Source organism: Xiphophorus maculatus, chromosome 4, assembly GCF_002775205.1.
Source record: "Xiphophorus maculatus strain JP 163 A chromosome 4, X_maculatus-5.0-male, whole genome shotgun sequence".
Taxonomy (NCBI): Eukaryota; Metazoa; Chordata; class Actinopteri; order Cyprinodontiformes; family Poeciliidae; genus Xiphophorus; species Xiphophorus maculatus.
In genome coordinates, this window is record NC_036446.1 from 9,922,975 (window position 1) to 9,940,298 (window position 17,324).

At 37.4% G+C, this 17,324-nt stretch overlaps 1 protein-coding gene across 3 annotated transcripts in view; it reads right to left on the minus strand.

The window, feature by feature from the left end:
- Positions 1-17,324, minus strand: part of LOC102226116 (AT-rich interactive domain-containing protein 3B-like) — a 57,606-nt gene extending 40,282 nt beyond the window's left edge. For 2 of the 3 annotated variants that reach the window (XM_023331771.1, XM_023331770.1), the window contains exons 1-2: positions 16,987-17,324; positions 14,298-14,930 (exon numbers count right to left, since the gene is read on the minus strand). In XM_023331771.1, coding sequence (XP_023187539.1) covers positions 14,298-14,930; positions 16,987-17,022 — 669 coding nt within the window. In that variant the 5' untranslated portion in view covers positions 17,023-17,324. The other variant, XM_023331772.1, reaches the window with a different exon arrangement.

The window sequence follows — 17,324 nt, forward strand, 5'->3', positions numbered from 1 at the left end:
TCTAAATTATTTCTGTCATTCTGGCAGTATGATTTGGGTTGTCCTGCTGGAGAGTGAATCTCTACTCCAGTCTTAAGTCTTTTTTCAGTCACCAACAGCTTTTCTTGAGTGATTTTATACAATTACTTCCATCAATATTTCTACCCAGTCTGATCAGCTTCCCTGTTCCTGCTGAAGATGTGTTGCTTTTTCACCACACATTAAATTTTTCATATCAGAAAAAAACTTCCATTTTAGGATGCTTTCACACTATAATAATCCAGGGAACTCGACATATTGAGTAGGGAATACAGACAAAGTTATTTGGTTTGTGTTATTTTAAACCTACATGTACTTCTTTCAAAGTGGACTAAGTCATGTAGTTACAAAAGCTGTTCACTTGGGGTCAAATCACAAGAATGTTTCCAGAATGAGCAGGCGAGGCAACAGACTATTGAGTGCATTACTCTATACATTCAAAGAAAGTAGCAAAACAGGAAAAGATGCTGAAAAATTAGGAACTGTTACTGTTACATGGTTACGCAGAGCAAAGTATAGCAAGGATATACAGTAAATGTTTCCACATCTCATGTACGTCTAGAAATCACCTGTCACTTCCTCCCTTTGGCTCACAGTCTCTCGTTTGCTCTCTACATAGACAGGCAGTTTCCTTTCCCTCTGCAGACAAACCGCACCAAGATTCACTTGCTTCGTCGGTATCAGACAACGGTTGAGCTTTTACACCTGACTATTACAAATAAAGATGGCTAAGGGAACAAACTTAAAACAGACTAACCAGCTCTCTTACTGTGTAAAAACACAGCTGGTCTCAACCAACCAACTCTTTTACTGTGTAAAAGCTCTCTTAATCTTATCTGGACAGAGCACCATCTTTTATGCATTTGCTCTGGTCTCTACATGGGTTTTGGCCAGCAGCCACACGTCTTTTTGTTTTCTTTCAACAGTTCAACAATCTCGCTACTCTTACACAGACTAATGGCTTTCCTGACAGATTGTCCCCCTTGAGCTGTGGAACTCTGTTGCTCCTCCAGAGTTACCATGAGTCTCTCTGCAGTTTTTCTGTTTTAAACTCTCCTTGTAGGTTGACCATAATCACTTGGTAGGTATGGAGTTGCAGCATATTCTTTATAGCTTTAGATGAAGAATAAACACAGTTACTGCCTGAATACCTAACCTATCACTTTTCCCTTGATTCATCTGGTCTGTCAATGTAGGCATTAAAAATATACACAGTTGATTGTGTTGAATTTTTTAGGGGCAGAAGAGTAAAGTGGGTAATGCAAATGTTGATTACAATCCCAGAGTTTTATCTGGTTAAAGCGTTAAGACTTTTACATTTGTTCACTAAATGTGTAGTAAATCTCCTTATACTGCAAGAGGGCAAAAACAAGAAAGGCAACCACCTCCTTTCAGTTTTCCTTATTTAAACATAGTCTCAAATGTCGACAGCTGATTTCCAATTCAAATAAAATTTGGATAGCTTGAGACTACCAAATCCAGCAAACATCTTATATCGCTTTTTTTTCTTAAATTGAGTTGCTATTTAATCTTAAAATTTGAAAGAGAAAGCAAATTTTATAATGTACTTAAAAGTAGTTCCTTCAAAAAGCAATTTAAGGCATTATTTAAATTGCTTGAAAATGAAAGTATCAACACAAAAATTCAAAAGCGTAAAAAATACAATTATTGTTTCAAAAACATACCTATATTATAATCTGAAAAATATCTAGATTTCAACATGTTAATTCCCATTTTGTTTTTACATTTAATAGTTATATAAATGTAATTTCATACCAGACTCAAATAGAAAATTAATCATGTGTAATGTTCTAATCACCAAGTTCATAAATACTTTACATTCCACTAGTTTATTCTCTTCACAATAACAGACGGAACATACAATAATTAAACTTGACTATATATATCACAATGTTGTCCGTCTACATGAAAACTCATGGAAACTTTCAGCAACAATATCATAATGGGTAACATGACCTTGTCCATATTTCACTGCAGCTGCTGAAGGCGTTGGTGGATGTCTTTTTCTCATTTGGCTTCCCCCCTATGTTGTTCGCCTTCATTAAAGAGCAGGTGTTGAGATACGTTTTGTGGGAGTGGTTGTAAAGCATGAATGAAACTGGCAAAGCTGTTTGTGTGTGTGTTGAGGGGGGTGGATTTCGGGTTTACTACAAACTGATCAAATAACAATGGACCTGAGTATCTCAGTTTTCATTGAAGGGAAGACTATCACCAAGGGTCTGTCTGGTAAAAAAACAAAACATTAAGTTCAAATCCACAACCTTCCAAGGAAATGTTAATGTTTTTTTAGCCTAATTAAAAAGGAAAATGCAGTCTACCTATCAATAAGCATGCTTGTGAATGTTACATTTTAAAATGCAGCCTTAAACCAAAGGATTGGCCTAACAGCTATATAAAAAAAATAATTAATTACAACTAAGTTTACAGGGAAAGCCAAATAGTTGTAAGAACCCATATATTTCTGTGCTTTTGCGGGGAAAAAAAGAAAAAAAATAAGCCTTAAGCTTCTCTCATAAATTATTAACTTTGCACCGTTTTTTGTTATTGTTCATGTGTCTTGAAATGATTCACTGCTTACTTTGTATTAGGGTTGAAAGGTAAATAAGTTATCTACATGCTGGATGGTTGGATTGCATTGCAAATCCCCTCCTCCACCATCTGACCAGGCATGAATAGTTTGATTGTAATTATGTTATGTGTAAAACTAAAAGTTCAATTCACACAAAGTAGCAAGGGGTTGCACTTTACTTTCAGCTTTTTACCTATCTGAATATACAAACCACTAAAAAGATTTTTAAATATTAATAGTTGCAGTGATTTCTAACCAATAACAATATCATTGATAATGAACCTGTTAACTGATAAGACAGTGCACCCATCAGATAAAGCACAGCGGATGTGCTGCAACATATGATTGCACAACCGCTCTTTATATATGGCAAGATTGCCATCCATTTCTCAAAAAAGTGGAAAATGTCACCCGTCTTGTTCTGCTACCTGTATTCAGCATGTCAACAAATCCTAAAGAAAGTTGTGTCAATTGAAACATTCACTAAATAGCCGCCATACCGTGATGCAAATGCTCTCTTGAAAAAAAATATACCAAATATCCATTAGATTACAATGTCAATTATCCACAGAATGAAAAAAAGTACTTTTGCATTTGAATGCTACTATATGTTGATAAAAATCACAAACACTGGCTTAGTACTGCATACTAAAAATCAGAAAACGAGCAAAGACTTAATAAATGGGAGAAAACCTTTTCATAAAATCACAACCAGCCAAAAATTTATTTGCATTGCAGTCTTACAAATGACTGATCCATGTAGAAAAAATAGCTAAGGCTTAATAATGTATGTCCATTTAATTTATTTAACCAGTGTAGCACAGAACAGATTCCTGGACTTTAGTTAATATAGAACAAATCTGGAAAAGTCTGACTGAAAAAAAAGAGAGAATCACGTTGTAGTTCAGTCACAGTCCAGGCTTTAACCTGATTTAAATGCTGTGGCAGAGCAGAACCTTAAACAAATACCTGTAAATCATGTAGCAACTGAAGCAATGTTGCAAAGAAGTGTGGTTCCAAATCTCCACCACAACATAGTGAGAGTCTGATAAGGTCATGCAGAAGACAATTATTATAAGTTATAGCTGCTAAAAGTGTTTCTACAAGCCACTGAATCATGACGTGGGTTTAAATTTAGTGTTTTCCCCCACAGTTTGCCTATTCCCCATGGCTCAAATTTTGTTAAATCAATAATTACATGGTGTAATGTATACTAACGTAATGTATGGTACATTTTAAACCAAACTACGGACTTTTTCCTATTCACAATTATTGTATTTGCAATTCTTGTACATTTATAAGGTCTACTCTCTCTCTCCATATATTATATATATATATATATATATATATATATATATATATATATATATATATAATATTATACTGGTTGTATCTAGCATAATGGTAGTGCAGAAGATTTTTTTTGTTTCATTTAATAAGTCAGAGCTCAATTGTAAAAAGTCAGGGAAATTCCCTATATGCTGCTTTACATTTTGTGGTATTTATACTGGGTCAAAGACTATGAGAGTTGAGCTGCAGGTCTTATGTTGCCCTAGTCCTGGTTGAGACTGAAAATTTTTGTTTTTTTATTTCTATAGAGCTATCCCTTATTTACACTCAGAGGGGTCATCACTTCAAGCTTCAAGTGTGCGTGTTAACATTCACATCAGTATACCAACAACAACCTAATTAAAAACTCTGGTGTAGTAACATACGGTATCCACTGATTAAACCAAATAAGATCACATTTTCAGTAAATAATGATCAAATAAAGCAATGAGGACAATTATCTGCATCACATTATGTAAGCATGTTTACATCCAAATCCTGTTGTATCATGTAGATGTTTTATGACATTTTGAAACTGGTATTTATGTACTGTGCATAAATACCACAGCACAAAAAAATGCTGCAGGAGTCAGTGTAAAACATAAAGGCTGTTGGCAAAAATAAGCAAAGTTGTTTGGCCAAGAAGGAGAAATATGATTACACCTGAAATCCCAACGGAGGAACAATAAAGGATATTTCTAACTCTTTTCTAAATCTCTGTTCAGAGATATGAATGTAATGAATAAGTGAGTATGATTCACAGGTGCATCATACTCATTTGTTATCATTTATCACTTATGAACAGCAAATAAGTGAACAGAATATCACATTTTTTACAAGATATCAAAACCGTAAAAGATAAAGTTGATGCTAAAATAATCCAACATACTGGTTATTAGTTATAATCATTTTATATTTGACAATTACCCATTTTAATGCTCATAATTTTTCTTAGATATAGAGGAGGCAAGGCAAACTCGGTAGTATTCATTATTGAGCACAATATTATACCAATTTGCCCTGTATCAACAAAGACAGGAAGAATAATCTGATAATAGCTGATTAATTATTTTGCTGTTTAACAGACATGCTGCCCCGACGTTGTAAACCATTGTTTTAAAAAGGGTTATGTTAATAAGAGTAGTGGATAGCTCTCCTTTAGTTTTCAAGTCATCAGACAGAGAGGGAAAAGTATAGCTGTCTTCTTTAAGCCAGCTGTCTCACAGTGCACAGCAACAGGTGTTTTGTATTTATTTTTTTTCCAATTTGTAGTCACCTGTACAATTAAACAGTATGCCCCCATTACAGAGGTGAAATGAAACAAAGAATGAAAATATGATGATTATTTTGTTATAAACAATTAACAATTGATTATTTACAAATAATATTGGCACATTTTTCAAGAACCAACACAGCTCGTCACTTCAGTCCTACAAAACCTTAACCAGCATGAATCCTCAGGTTTTGTGTACAGATGGCAGAGTCATCACTTACAAACAGACACCGCCAATAAGTGGCGAGCTTGACCAGGGCATGGCGTGACAGAGGTTAAAGTACTGTGGCCACTCTGAGAAGCCTCCCCCGGTCTGTGAGCAGATGTGTGCTTTAGAACTCAGACAAATAAAAAAAAAACCAACTGTCTCTGCCCTCAGTAGTGGGGTACTCCCCTCCAGCTCCTCCCTTTGGGGCACTTTGGCTTTTTTCCTCCCTTTTACAGCCCCTGCAACAGTGGGTGAAATGAATTGAAAGATCACCAATGAGAGGCTCAACAACCACATGGACATGCACCCAACCACCCTCATCAAACCCCTTGTCTCTTGTTGGGAGCCCCCAGTGGGAATGTTCACTGTTTGAAGAGTTAACTCTTTAATTCTGTCTGGAATGTTTCCTCTGGGTGGGGCAGTGTAGCGTGCAGAGCCAGACCACTAACCACTCTCCTACAGCCCCTCTACTCCCATTCATCTTCCTACTAAATTCAATACCTCTATTTCTGGGAGGGGGAGTGGAGCCACACTTAGCTGTTAAGAGGTCAGCACAAGATAAAGCTGTTTAATGTCAGAGTGATTACAATTTTTTTTTTTTTTTTTAGAAAATTGGCAATTAAAAATAACAATTAGGGGCATTTATTTAAATTTGATACACACCACTATCAGCAGTTTTTGAATCAAAAAGTTCAAGTATCAGATCAGTGGACTGTAAATTGTGGCTACAAGTAATTCTGAATATCTTCCATAATGCCTCTTAATAGCTTTAGCTAAAAATAGAAAACAACCAACAAATAGTTTTTAAGCAGAGATTGAATAACAAATGCAAGTTTTAGTAGTTTCTCGTTTTTCTTTATGGAATAACGGCATTGAAGTCAGCAGAACAACAATTATTCTGTTATTTTGTACAAATTATTACATTCCAGATAGATCGCAGTTTCAATGATGCTTAAAACATGACGACATCCACATAAAGATTAATTAAATCTAAATGTAGTTGAAGGGCGGTTGGGGGTCGGTGGTATGGGCCAACCAAGCCTGACTTTCAACGCCTTTGTTTAGGCTAACTTTGGCACAACCTGTGGGCTAAAAAATATTTACTAGGCTAAATAAAAGGCAGGTCAAACTTAAATAGCAGTCAAAAAGATGCCTATGGACTCCATACAAATTTGTAACACTAAACACTAACAATGCTTTGTATACCTACCTCTTTTACATGCATGTACGGTCTTCTGTTCTGTTTTTGTACTTTAAGTAAACTGTGTGGATTGAGATTTTCAATTCCCTGTGTGGTTCAGCAGATTGTGCAAAGAAAGATATTCCAGGCCTCACACATTATAGTCGCTCTTTGTTCTGAACAAGCACTGCAACAGGTTTAAATGGACCACAGCCCTGCTCATTATTTCTCATCTGAATGGCCTCCATTTGCAGGCAATTTGTACAAGCAGAGGTCAGACAGTAATTCCAGTCTTATTACATCAACATAACAGGAAGTGCAGTAAACGGAGTAATACTAAGTACTCCATTTAAAAGCCACTGACAGTAATGGCATCTGAGACAACATTCGGAAAGAGAGAAACCAGGTCAAGTTGGCGCATGAAGTGGGGCATATCGACTCATGCTGCACAACTACAGAGACTGTGCTTCCAAAAAAAAATACAATGCTCTAGAGAAAAATATAGTGTTTTTGCGCACTGATTGCAGAACTGTTCCACTTTCTATTGTCAAAATAACAGCACTGAGTCCATCTGCTAAATGCAGTTTCCTCCCCATTTGTGGAAAACGAGCTGAAAACAATGCCAAACATTCCTGCCTCTTAAAGCTTACACACAATCCTTATCGATCTACTTGCTGCAGCCGTGCAGCTCCCCACTTCCTGACTGATGTGTTGCTGGGGCGACAGCTAAATTATGCAACGCTGCTGCCTCAACAGACAGGCTTCAGTGCATGAGTAGGAATAGCAAGGCTCAAGAGTGGCAAGTGTTCCCGCGCTTCATCAATAGCAGATGCCCAATTACAGAGAGGAAACAGATTTAGTCCAACATGGCCAATACTGGTCAAGCAGCTTTCTTCATTTAAATGCATTCTTCACCTGAGTTGTTGACAAATCTTTCCTGGAAAAAGTTTTCCATGTTGCACTCATTAATTCAACAGTTATAAATTACTAGTTGTCTTTTTCAGTTTTCTCATAGAAAATTAAAAATTATCTTTCCAGAAAGCCAGAAGTACAGATATTATCAGAAAAGCTAGCGCTACACCTGCTTACGGGATACAAGACAAGAATGAAATTGTGTAATGTCTTCCTAAGAAGAACAACCCGTCTTAGTGTTTCCCAATATTACATCATGTAATGTAAAAAAGCACAATTTAAAATGAACTTACTAAATTTTAAATGTGAAATAAACCCACGTAAATCTTAAGACTGTGAATGACGTGAGGTTTATTAATATCAGTTTGAGATTGAGACGCAGTCAGTCAGGCTTTTAGTAATCAATACAGATTTCTGTATAAATCCAATACAGGTGTGAAGTTAACAGTAAAATGTAATTAAAAACTCAACATAAGAAACGAAATAGAGTATGCTGTGATTTTACTGTAAAAGAAAATAAGATATGGGAATAATATTGCATCATCCTAATCTTTATCAGATTCTTTGCTAACCTCAAAGCAGCACATCAAAGAATATGCAGTTTTTATTGTGTTTACAGGCTGAAAAAATGTCAGTTTAAGTTTTGATTAATTAAATAGGGTGGTAGTCCATCTGAGCCAAAAAGAGAAAAAATTGTCTGAAAGTCAAAATATTGCCCTAAACTACAACATTTTCTGTTATTATTATGGTACCCAGCTAATAGAAATTAACTTGGTAACACTAACTGACCTAAAACGGGAAAAGTTTAGTCTGATTCACTAACAGTGAAAACAAAGGGAATCTTTTTTATATTATGTGTGTAAACATCTGGTTTCAGCATTATGTAAAAAGGCAAAAATAAAACTATCTACAACCACAAACAAATTACAGTAAGGAGAGGTGGGGTTTATTCATATGTGGATGCTAAGTGACAGAGGTCACGTAGTCTTCATCCTATTGCAGAGGAGACCCGGGTGCTGTGGCTGCCCAGCCCATCTCTCGCTCCACACGGCACCTTTGTGCATCCTCTTGTTTGACATTCATTTACTCTGCTGTTTAGGAGAGGGCCGAGGTCACCATGCATACATCACTGACACGAAAACACTGGTTAACATGTCTGTCCACACCCATCTGCCCTGTATAAGACATTCACATTCATTCAAATAGGCAGGAGTACTTTGCTGCAAGATGGATTATTTGTAATGCCTGTCAGTCAAATTGTTTCAAAGCATTAGGGAAATCTCATTCAGTTAAAAAACTATATTTTCACACACAAAAACTGCTACATTCGGGGGGGGGGGTGAGAAGAAAATTATCAACCTTAGTTAGAAAATCATATTTTAGAGTCATAAAACCTATAACTATTAAAAGTTATAGTTAATGAAACATTAATAAATCGAACTTGGCTATTGCTTTTGTTTTTCCAAAGCAATTGAGGAATAATTTTTTGATCATTTAAAAAAAAAGCCTATGTAGTCATGGCTTTTAACAGGAATTAAGTGCCACATATAGATGATGATGTGATTTCCGTGTCTGCATTATCTGTTGCATGACAGTTGTATAAACCAGATGGACTGTTTTATGGACTGTTTTCATGAAAAAAAAACATTTATTAAATAGGAATGAGTCAAATGACTGTTCTAAAGCTTATCAGGAGCAACAAAAAACACAATGTTATGATGACTTTTGTTACAAAAAAAAAACACTGCAAGCATCATGGGGTTAGCTTTATTAGCTGATTCAAAATGCCCTACAAAAGAGTTTTTTATTGATGACACTTTGAATCTTTTCTGTACCCTTTTAAAGAGCAAAATAACTACAATTTGAGGGAAGACGAAACACAGGTTACGCCACAGTTTGCGCAACTGGGATCCAACCAGAGAAGAGAAGAGACTTTTTAGGACTAAATCACATGTTGTGGGGAAACTAACTACAAACCAGCTTAAAGTTTGAATGGAGAGACAGATTGTCTCCCTGGAATAATTCTAAAATTATTATCAAATTATTGATCTGTACAATCATTGTACGGTTTCAATATAACTTAGGCTATTGTTGAGACAGTGTTTAGAGGAACTTTCTGGTGCACATCAGAGTAACAATGATGGTCAGAATCGAAGCAGAAATAGCTATATCAATCTGAATGATCCTACAATTTTAGTGTTTTGAGATATTTGTTGTATCCAAGCTTCTGCTCTTTAAAAATAAATCTCTTTCTCTGCCTCAGCCTCCTGGATAAATCACCAGATAAATCTTCAATTTATAAGCTCAAATTCAAGTTGCTGACTGTCATTACTACTTTCATCTTGGTTGGTCATTGTCTTTGTACTGATGCCTGAGTTTGTCATTAAAAATATCCCAGCATTACTCTTCACAAACTTTAGAGCTGTGCCTTCTTTTTTCTTCTTACACACTTTCCCATTCACACATTTCTTAATTTTGTTGATGGAAATGCATAAGGTCATCATAAGACAAGTTTGTGCACAATTACAAAAGAAAAGTTGGGGGAAGAAGGCACTATGCAGCTTTTGTTAAATAGACATAACCAATTTTAATCACCTAATTGTTCTGGATAACATCAGGACCTAAACTTTTTCTAATTATGGGTTGAGAGGCTTCAGCACCATGGTGATATCTCTTGACAGCATTCATCCACCAAGTGCTTTAGATAAAAGTCTCCATCCAGTGTGACAGGTTACATGAGACACACATCGACATGTTAAAGAGTTAGTCTATAGAAATCTCTCCTTAGTGAGTCATTCTATCTCCCCTTTGTCTTTCAGAATACTGCAAATGTCCTTTTTAAAAATTTTAGATAGTCGGTATTTGTGGCATCTGTCAGGCTTGACTCTGGTCCTTTGAAGACAATAACAAAAAAAAAAAAAGACACACACACACACTTCCCCTGCCTACACGGATCCCCTCCCCCTACAGCGGTGCAACCTGAAACTGCCTGAAGAGATGAGCCGTCATTAAATACTGCAGAGCTGACATAATGACAGGAAAGATAAAAGAGAGGAAACAAAAAAAGGCCAGACCAATTCTCTTCCCATAATGCCGCCCCCAACCCCCAGGCTCTGGCCACCTCTCCTAATAAAAGACACCAGGCCACACATAGGACACTGGTCAGCTACAAGTTGGCTGCTACAAACTACTGTTCAGGAGACGCTCAAAGCCTGGACAGCGAAATACCCTAGTATTTGACCTCAAGGGAAACAGTAACCAGTCCGACCAATTTGGTGGAACTCAGTTTCCTTTAAACTCTCTGAACTGAAGGAGTACCATGACCTGTTTTCTATTGTCCAAAGCTAAATTTGGAAATGTGGTTAAGAGCAGTTATCTTTAGCCCTAAGACCTCTACTTGCATTCATAAATATTAATCTCCCTGTGCCTGCCGCCGAGTATGCATGGACAACATGCCCACATGGATGAACACACCACAAGTAACTGGGCCAAAAATAATAGTTTGCAAAACTGGGGTCATGGATCAGACGCCAGGGCTAAAGTTTGTGACAGCTTTTATTTTTATGTTAACAGAAGTCACAACAGGCATTTAGTTTAATTATCTAAAATGTTTAGTTTTGCCAGTCTGAATAGAACAATTCAAAAATGTTCAAATCTTTTGCTCTGAAAGATATTTCTTGCTTTTAGAGAAGTAAATTTTTTTTAAAAAGTTCAAATTTTTGTTGCAAGTCCAAGATTTGTGTCTACTTTGACAAGCATTTCTAAACAGGAGACACACTAATCAGTCTGCCAGTAAACAAAATTGAGTAATTTCCCCATTGCTTGGCTCTGACTGGCAATAGGTTGCATAAAAAAAATGTCCCCTGCTCATTGAATGCAAAAGAAAAAAAAACATTTTTGTGGGTTTTTAAAGAAAAAAAACACAGAAATTACTATTACCGAATGGAAGCCTGACTGGTCTATTCTTAGTCTCTAGAAAATTTGTGCAAAATAGAATCCCATTGTTTCCAGGATGTTTCATTTTACACTCATCATCGGCTGTTTTGTTCTTTTGTAAAAAAAAAAAAAAAAAAAAGGAAAAGTGTTGACAGAGTAGAATTTAAAAAAAAATTAAAAACAATGTATATTTGTGTAGTATTGTAGTTTATTTCTGCAAATAATTCTTCCTTTACGCACAATAAAAAAAAGTGCAGTCTTTCTTGTGTAATAATGGCATTATTATTCAGTTGTGACAGGAGTGCAAACCTGCAGTTATCCATGGGATAAGATCTAGTTCACATCAAATATCTAAAATCCAGGTCAAAGAATTCTGAAAACTCACAATTGCTGGCTTATGAGTGAAGCAAAAAGTTTTATTTCACTTTCACATCAATTGAACACCTGCATGTAACTGCAAAGTTTGCATCTCATCCTCGGACAATGGACTTGAACAAGTGAAGCTGGCATTAGAGAAGCAACAAATGACAGCAATATGGACATAATAGTGCATTGTTCATGCAATCCCCCACTTCACACCTACTTGTCAACTTAGCTCTGTGACTACATTCATTGGCAGCGCAGAGCCAATGAAGGCTCAGTTCTTTAACGAGTCACTGAGATGACAAGGAGTGATCTCTGGACAAGCTTGAATGCGTCTTTTTGTGAAGAGGCATAAAGAAAACTTGGATGTAATATTTTGTTGGGGAGGATGAGACAGATGGGATATTCCCCTGTGATAACCTTGAGTAAAAAAAATACTAGTTTCATAGTATTTACACAAAAATCCATCTGCGTGGAAATATTAGAAACATTTATTTTAACTTCTTTATATAAATCATATATAGTGAACACCTTAACAATTTTGTATTACTTATGTTGTGCTTAATGTGAAGAATATTACAATTCTGTCATATTATAGAGTAACACTGGATATTAGCTGGTTCTCAAAACATGACTGCATGCCTTTTAAAATCAGAAACATGTCAAAACCTAAGATGAGAATTACTGCATCTTTTTTCAACAAAACAGTAACAATTTGGATCACCAAATGTTTTTTGGTGATCCCTAAAAACATTTAAAATTAGGATTGTCACTTTATATACTTTTTCGCACCACTGATTCAGTGAGGGAATAAACATATTTGAAACTATGATTGAATCTAAATATTGTTTTTCTCTTTAGCAATACAATTGTCATATTAAATGTAACTAGTGCCTTAAAGTAGCCTACATCATAATGGATGGCTTCGATTTTTAAAAGAATTACTTTCGTTTGTTGGGATTTGATCTAAAATTATTCTCCTCCTGTGTGTAGGGTTTGAAATCCTGTTAATACAAGGCCTTAAAGTGTGTCAGAAGACCAGAGTTTTCTTTGGGTGCATGGAGTAAAGTATCCCAGTGATGTCCAGCACTCACTTGTTTTCATGCACAGCCTATGAACTTGCTGAAAAAAAGGCTACTATATGTTCACCAAACTAACAAAAAAGGCATATTTAGCCATTTGGACATAATTCTTTTGCAGAACCAAACAGCAAAACTTATTTCGGTTAATTTCCTGCTAACCGAGCAGGAACGTTAACTAATTAACGAGCTAATATAAACTCGTTATACTTCCATTGTTACTATAAAAATAGCAGAATAGAAAAATGTACATTTCACATGATATGAACAATAACAAGTGTCTGTTTTATGTTTTTCCTCAAGTATTGAAATAACAGTAATAAATGTAACAAATTTGTTAGATTATTTTAAGAACAGTTGGAATAATTCTATCTTTTTGTTTTAAATCAAACTCAGATTGCTAATTGAGCGTTCCAAATTTGTGTGTAAATATTATGACAACATGATATTTTTACCGAGTTATCATTTAATACATGATTCCAGGCACTGTGTCCCTGAAAACATCTGTTTCCACAGTGCAATAAACTGGCCACTGCCTTTAAATAGATAATAAAATAGAATTACATGAGAGCAAAATCATTCTAGCCCACTGTCCAATCACATGTCTTGTTACACTGTCCACTTCTGCACAGCTACAGCGTTTTATCTCACTTACAGGCCCGTGAGCTCCGTGTTTAACCTGCTCCGTCTGCAGCTATGATGTTAAACCACATGGCGCTTGGCTCGGTTCCCTCCTGACATGTCAGTGCTCTGTAACACGGTGCCGAGGCAATATTTACCTTCAAGGGAAAGTTCACTTGGCACACAGCCGAACCTCTTGGGGTGGCTGCTACTGTGTACTACATCCAACCTTTCCACCCACCCAAAATCATCAAGCTGACCCAGGCAGCCACCCACAGCCTCACAGCAGCAGCACTGCCCCGCCTGACTCCGCTGCTTGGACCAGAGCCAAACCAGAGCCCGAGCAAAGCGCCAAGAGGGACAAAGAGCAAGATACACACACTCAAAATCTGAGTGCAGGAGGAGAAAACTGGCAAGCGTGAACACATTGCACCTCGGCCTGGCAGTCTGCCAAGACTCACTCAAGAGGCTCTTTTTTTTTTTTTTTTACCCACCACAAAAGCCAATCGGCGGTCAACCCCCTGTAGAGATTTGAAGTGTTTTACAAAGATACTACCGGAGCAGTGCACGACGCAGTCAAGATTAAGCCGTCTTTCCCAGCAGGGGGGTTAGCAGAGAAATCACACTAAGCTCACAAAATTTAACAAGAGACAGAAACATGTTCAGAGAGCTAATAATATCAGAGGAAACTCAATATTTAGAGGATATGACTAGGAAAAGAGCAAAATATAATTTGCAATAGAAAAATGCATCGTAGCATCAGGAGCCACACAGAGGAAGGAACTAACCTGTCTGAAGTGGTCATCAAATCCCCAGTCGGCCTGTCCATTAGGAGAGGCAGATGAGTTTGGCCCTGCAGGGGACATGCCCTCATCAGGTTCCTGCTTCACTCTAACAGGTGGGGAGGCAGCTCTCTGGGGGGCCGACATGGAGTAGCCTGCGAACGGACGGGCTGGGATGCGGGAGGCGTTCTGTTGCAGAGCCAGGGTCTGCTTGCGGAGAAACTCCAGGCCGCTGGCGTTTCCCTCATCCTCGTCGCTGCCCTCGTCCCCCTCCATCATCTCGTTGTCATCATCCTCATCCCCCGAATCCCGGCCTCTGTCCTCATCCTCCTCTCTTTCCGAGTCCACGCTGCTCTGATTGGACACCCGAGGAGGCAAGCCGGCTGCAGGAACGCCTCCGGCCATGCCTTTGCCCATGAAGCTTGCCCCGGAAGCCCGGGCTGCAGCCAGTATAGCCTGCTGGGCTGCAACCTGCTGAGCGTACATGATGTGGGCCTCTCGCAGCTTCCGTTCCTTCCTCTCCATTTCCAGACGGGCCTGCTGCTGGCGCTGGAGCTGCTCCATCACTGCCTCCAGCTTCATTCCCCCTGTAGAGGTGCTCTGTGGAAAAGCCACACTGGGCTCCTGAGACATGCTTGGCTGTGGAGGGAAGAGAAAGAACCATAAAGTACAGATAAGGAAAACTACTCTCTCAGTAGAGTTACTTTAGCAACACATTTGCATACATAAAACAAATTTCTAAATAACCAATCATGTTTTCAGTGATTAAACCGGGTTCAAAATAAATTTTGAAAAATAAATAAAAGAATAATAAAATAAAAGAATAATAAATCCAGGACATTATACTCTACAATCAATACTAAAATATTTCCACTCTTATCTTATCCTTTTTATATATACTCAAATAGTGAAAAATGCACAAAACTCTAAATAAAGGAAATTAACAACTAAGCGCATTACAATATAACCGGGTGTTAAAATGACTGATACAAGCAACAAATTCATTTTTAAATAGAAAACAGCACATAGACAACTGATACATATTGACTGCTGTGACTCTTAGGACATGGGCTCCACGTAAATTTGTCACCGAATCTTTACCCGTGAACAATTTCTATGAGTTATTTTGGAGAACAAGTCTGACATGTAATTTTATTTTATTAAAATAGTATTTTAAGATTCTATTTTCACGTATTGTGGGCTATTTATTATCCCACTGTGAAGCACTTTATGAAGTGTTTCTTCCACTGTAATTTGACCACAATGGGATTTTTTATTACGTAGTTCAGCATTTTCATGAATTCTAAACATGAAAAAGGTCATGACTGCTAAAATCTTTAATTAATTTAAATTTTTGTGTTACACTCCATTTTATTTATTTGGGTTCTGATCCCCGTTGACTTTTGAAAATTTGATAGATTATGATCCATGATCAAACCAAGACAATGCTAAGTGACGTCCTGCTGATATTATTTATTGAATTCATAATCACATTTCCCTAAATATATGAGCAGATAATAGAAAATGACTGGACTGGTTTTGAAAAATTGTTTTCCAATCACAGGACTGACACTTGACAAGGGTGCTGGTCATTTATCCCTCTTACCCACTCAGCATTGGCTTCTTCTTTTTTTCTCAAATTCATACCAGGGTGTGTTTTGTACCTGTTATGACAACAAATGATTTCCGATGTTTTTTATGCCAATTGGAAGGTCTTCTAAAAGGAAATATGATTAGATAACTCCAACACTTTCTAGCAGCATTAGGTCACACAGGTATACTATTTTGATTTGGTCAGTTGTTGCGTTTCCACAGTCATCTGGCCCAAATTGAGATTAGAACCAAAACTCAGAGGAAATAGGAAGTAATAAAAGATTATAAAATCCAACTGAATTAAACTATAGGTGAGCCCAATAATCCACACACTTAACATAAATACTCATCTGTAATAAAATAAATACACAATATTTATTGTGTATTTACAATTAGGTACTCAATTTCTTCAAAGACAAGTAGGAGAAATGGGGGTACACAGTGGCAAAGGGGTCAACTTACCAAGACGCCCACCTTCCGAGCCCAAACAGTCAAGCAAAATTTAAAACGTAGGAAATGGCAAGAAGGTAAAATGACCAGAACCCGTACTGGTATTGGAAGTAGACGATCGTCAAAGAGAGGGATGGACACAAATTTGACATAATAAATTAAACTATAATCATGCTATATCAATGTGAAAACTGTCGCCAATTAAGTTCTAGCTTTTGATCAACATTATTTTTAATAGCAAACAACCACACAAGTGGGAAAAAAACAGACACACAGTTAAAGCACCTCCTCCGTATTACAGCGAGTTGGCTGCCACATCCTCAAAATAACGTGGATAACATAAGAGATAAGGAGGAGATAACATGCAAACATGCCAAGTCAGCCAACTTACGCTTTTTTTTAAAGAATGCAAATAAAAAAAAATTGCCCCAGCTGCAATAATAAAAACGAATGAAAAGTAACCAGCTCTAAAGGTCATGTTACCTCTCCAAACTTTGCTCTCCTTTTTCTTTGGGAAACTACGCGATCAGCAGCCACCTCCTCCTCTCGGCAGCGTGAATAAAAGCGTAAAAACGAACTCTCGGAGGGCTTTTTCAGCTCGCCGCCAGGTCAGAGAAGAGCAGAGCCACAAACAAGCACAGCCACCACTCACCATTTGCGCCTTGCTGCTGCTGGAGTTGTCCACCATCCCTCTTTCCTTGGGGTTTTATCCTCCTTCCCTCGTTTCTGGCTCTCGTTCAAACACTTGTAAACACACACGCATGCGCGCGTGCACGCCCCTCAGATTCCGACTGATCCGCCGGGAGAAGGAGAAAAAGGAGCTATCCGAGAACTGGGCCAGTTCTCCAGGTTTGCCCGTGTTTCTGTCCGTTTCCCACCGCTTTCGTAAAATTCGTGATTTCCTCCTTTAATAGATAAGGGAGCAGGGTGGTAAATGACCCAATCTCATACCTCGGAAAGCGCTGAGGTAACTCCCTGTCGTTTTTTTTT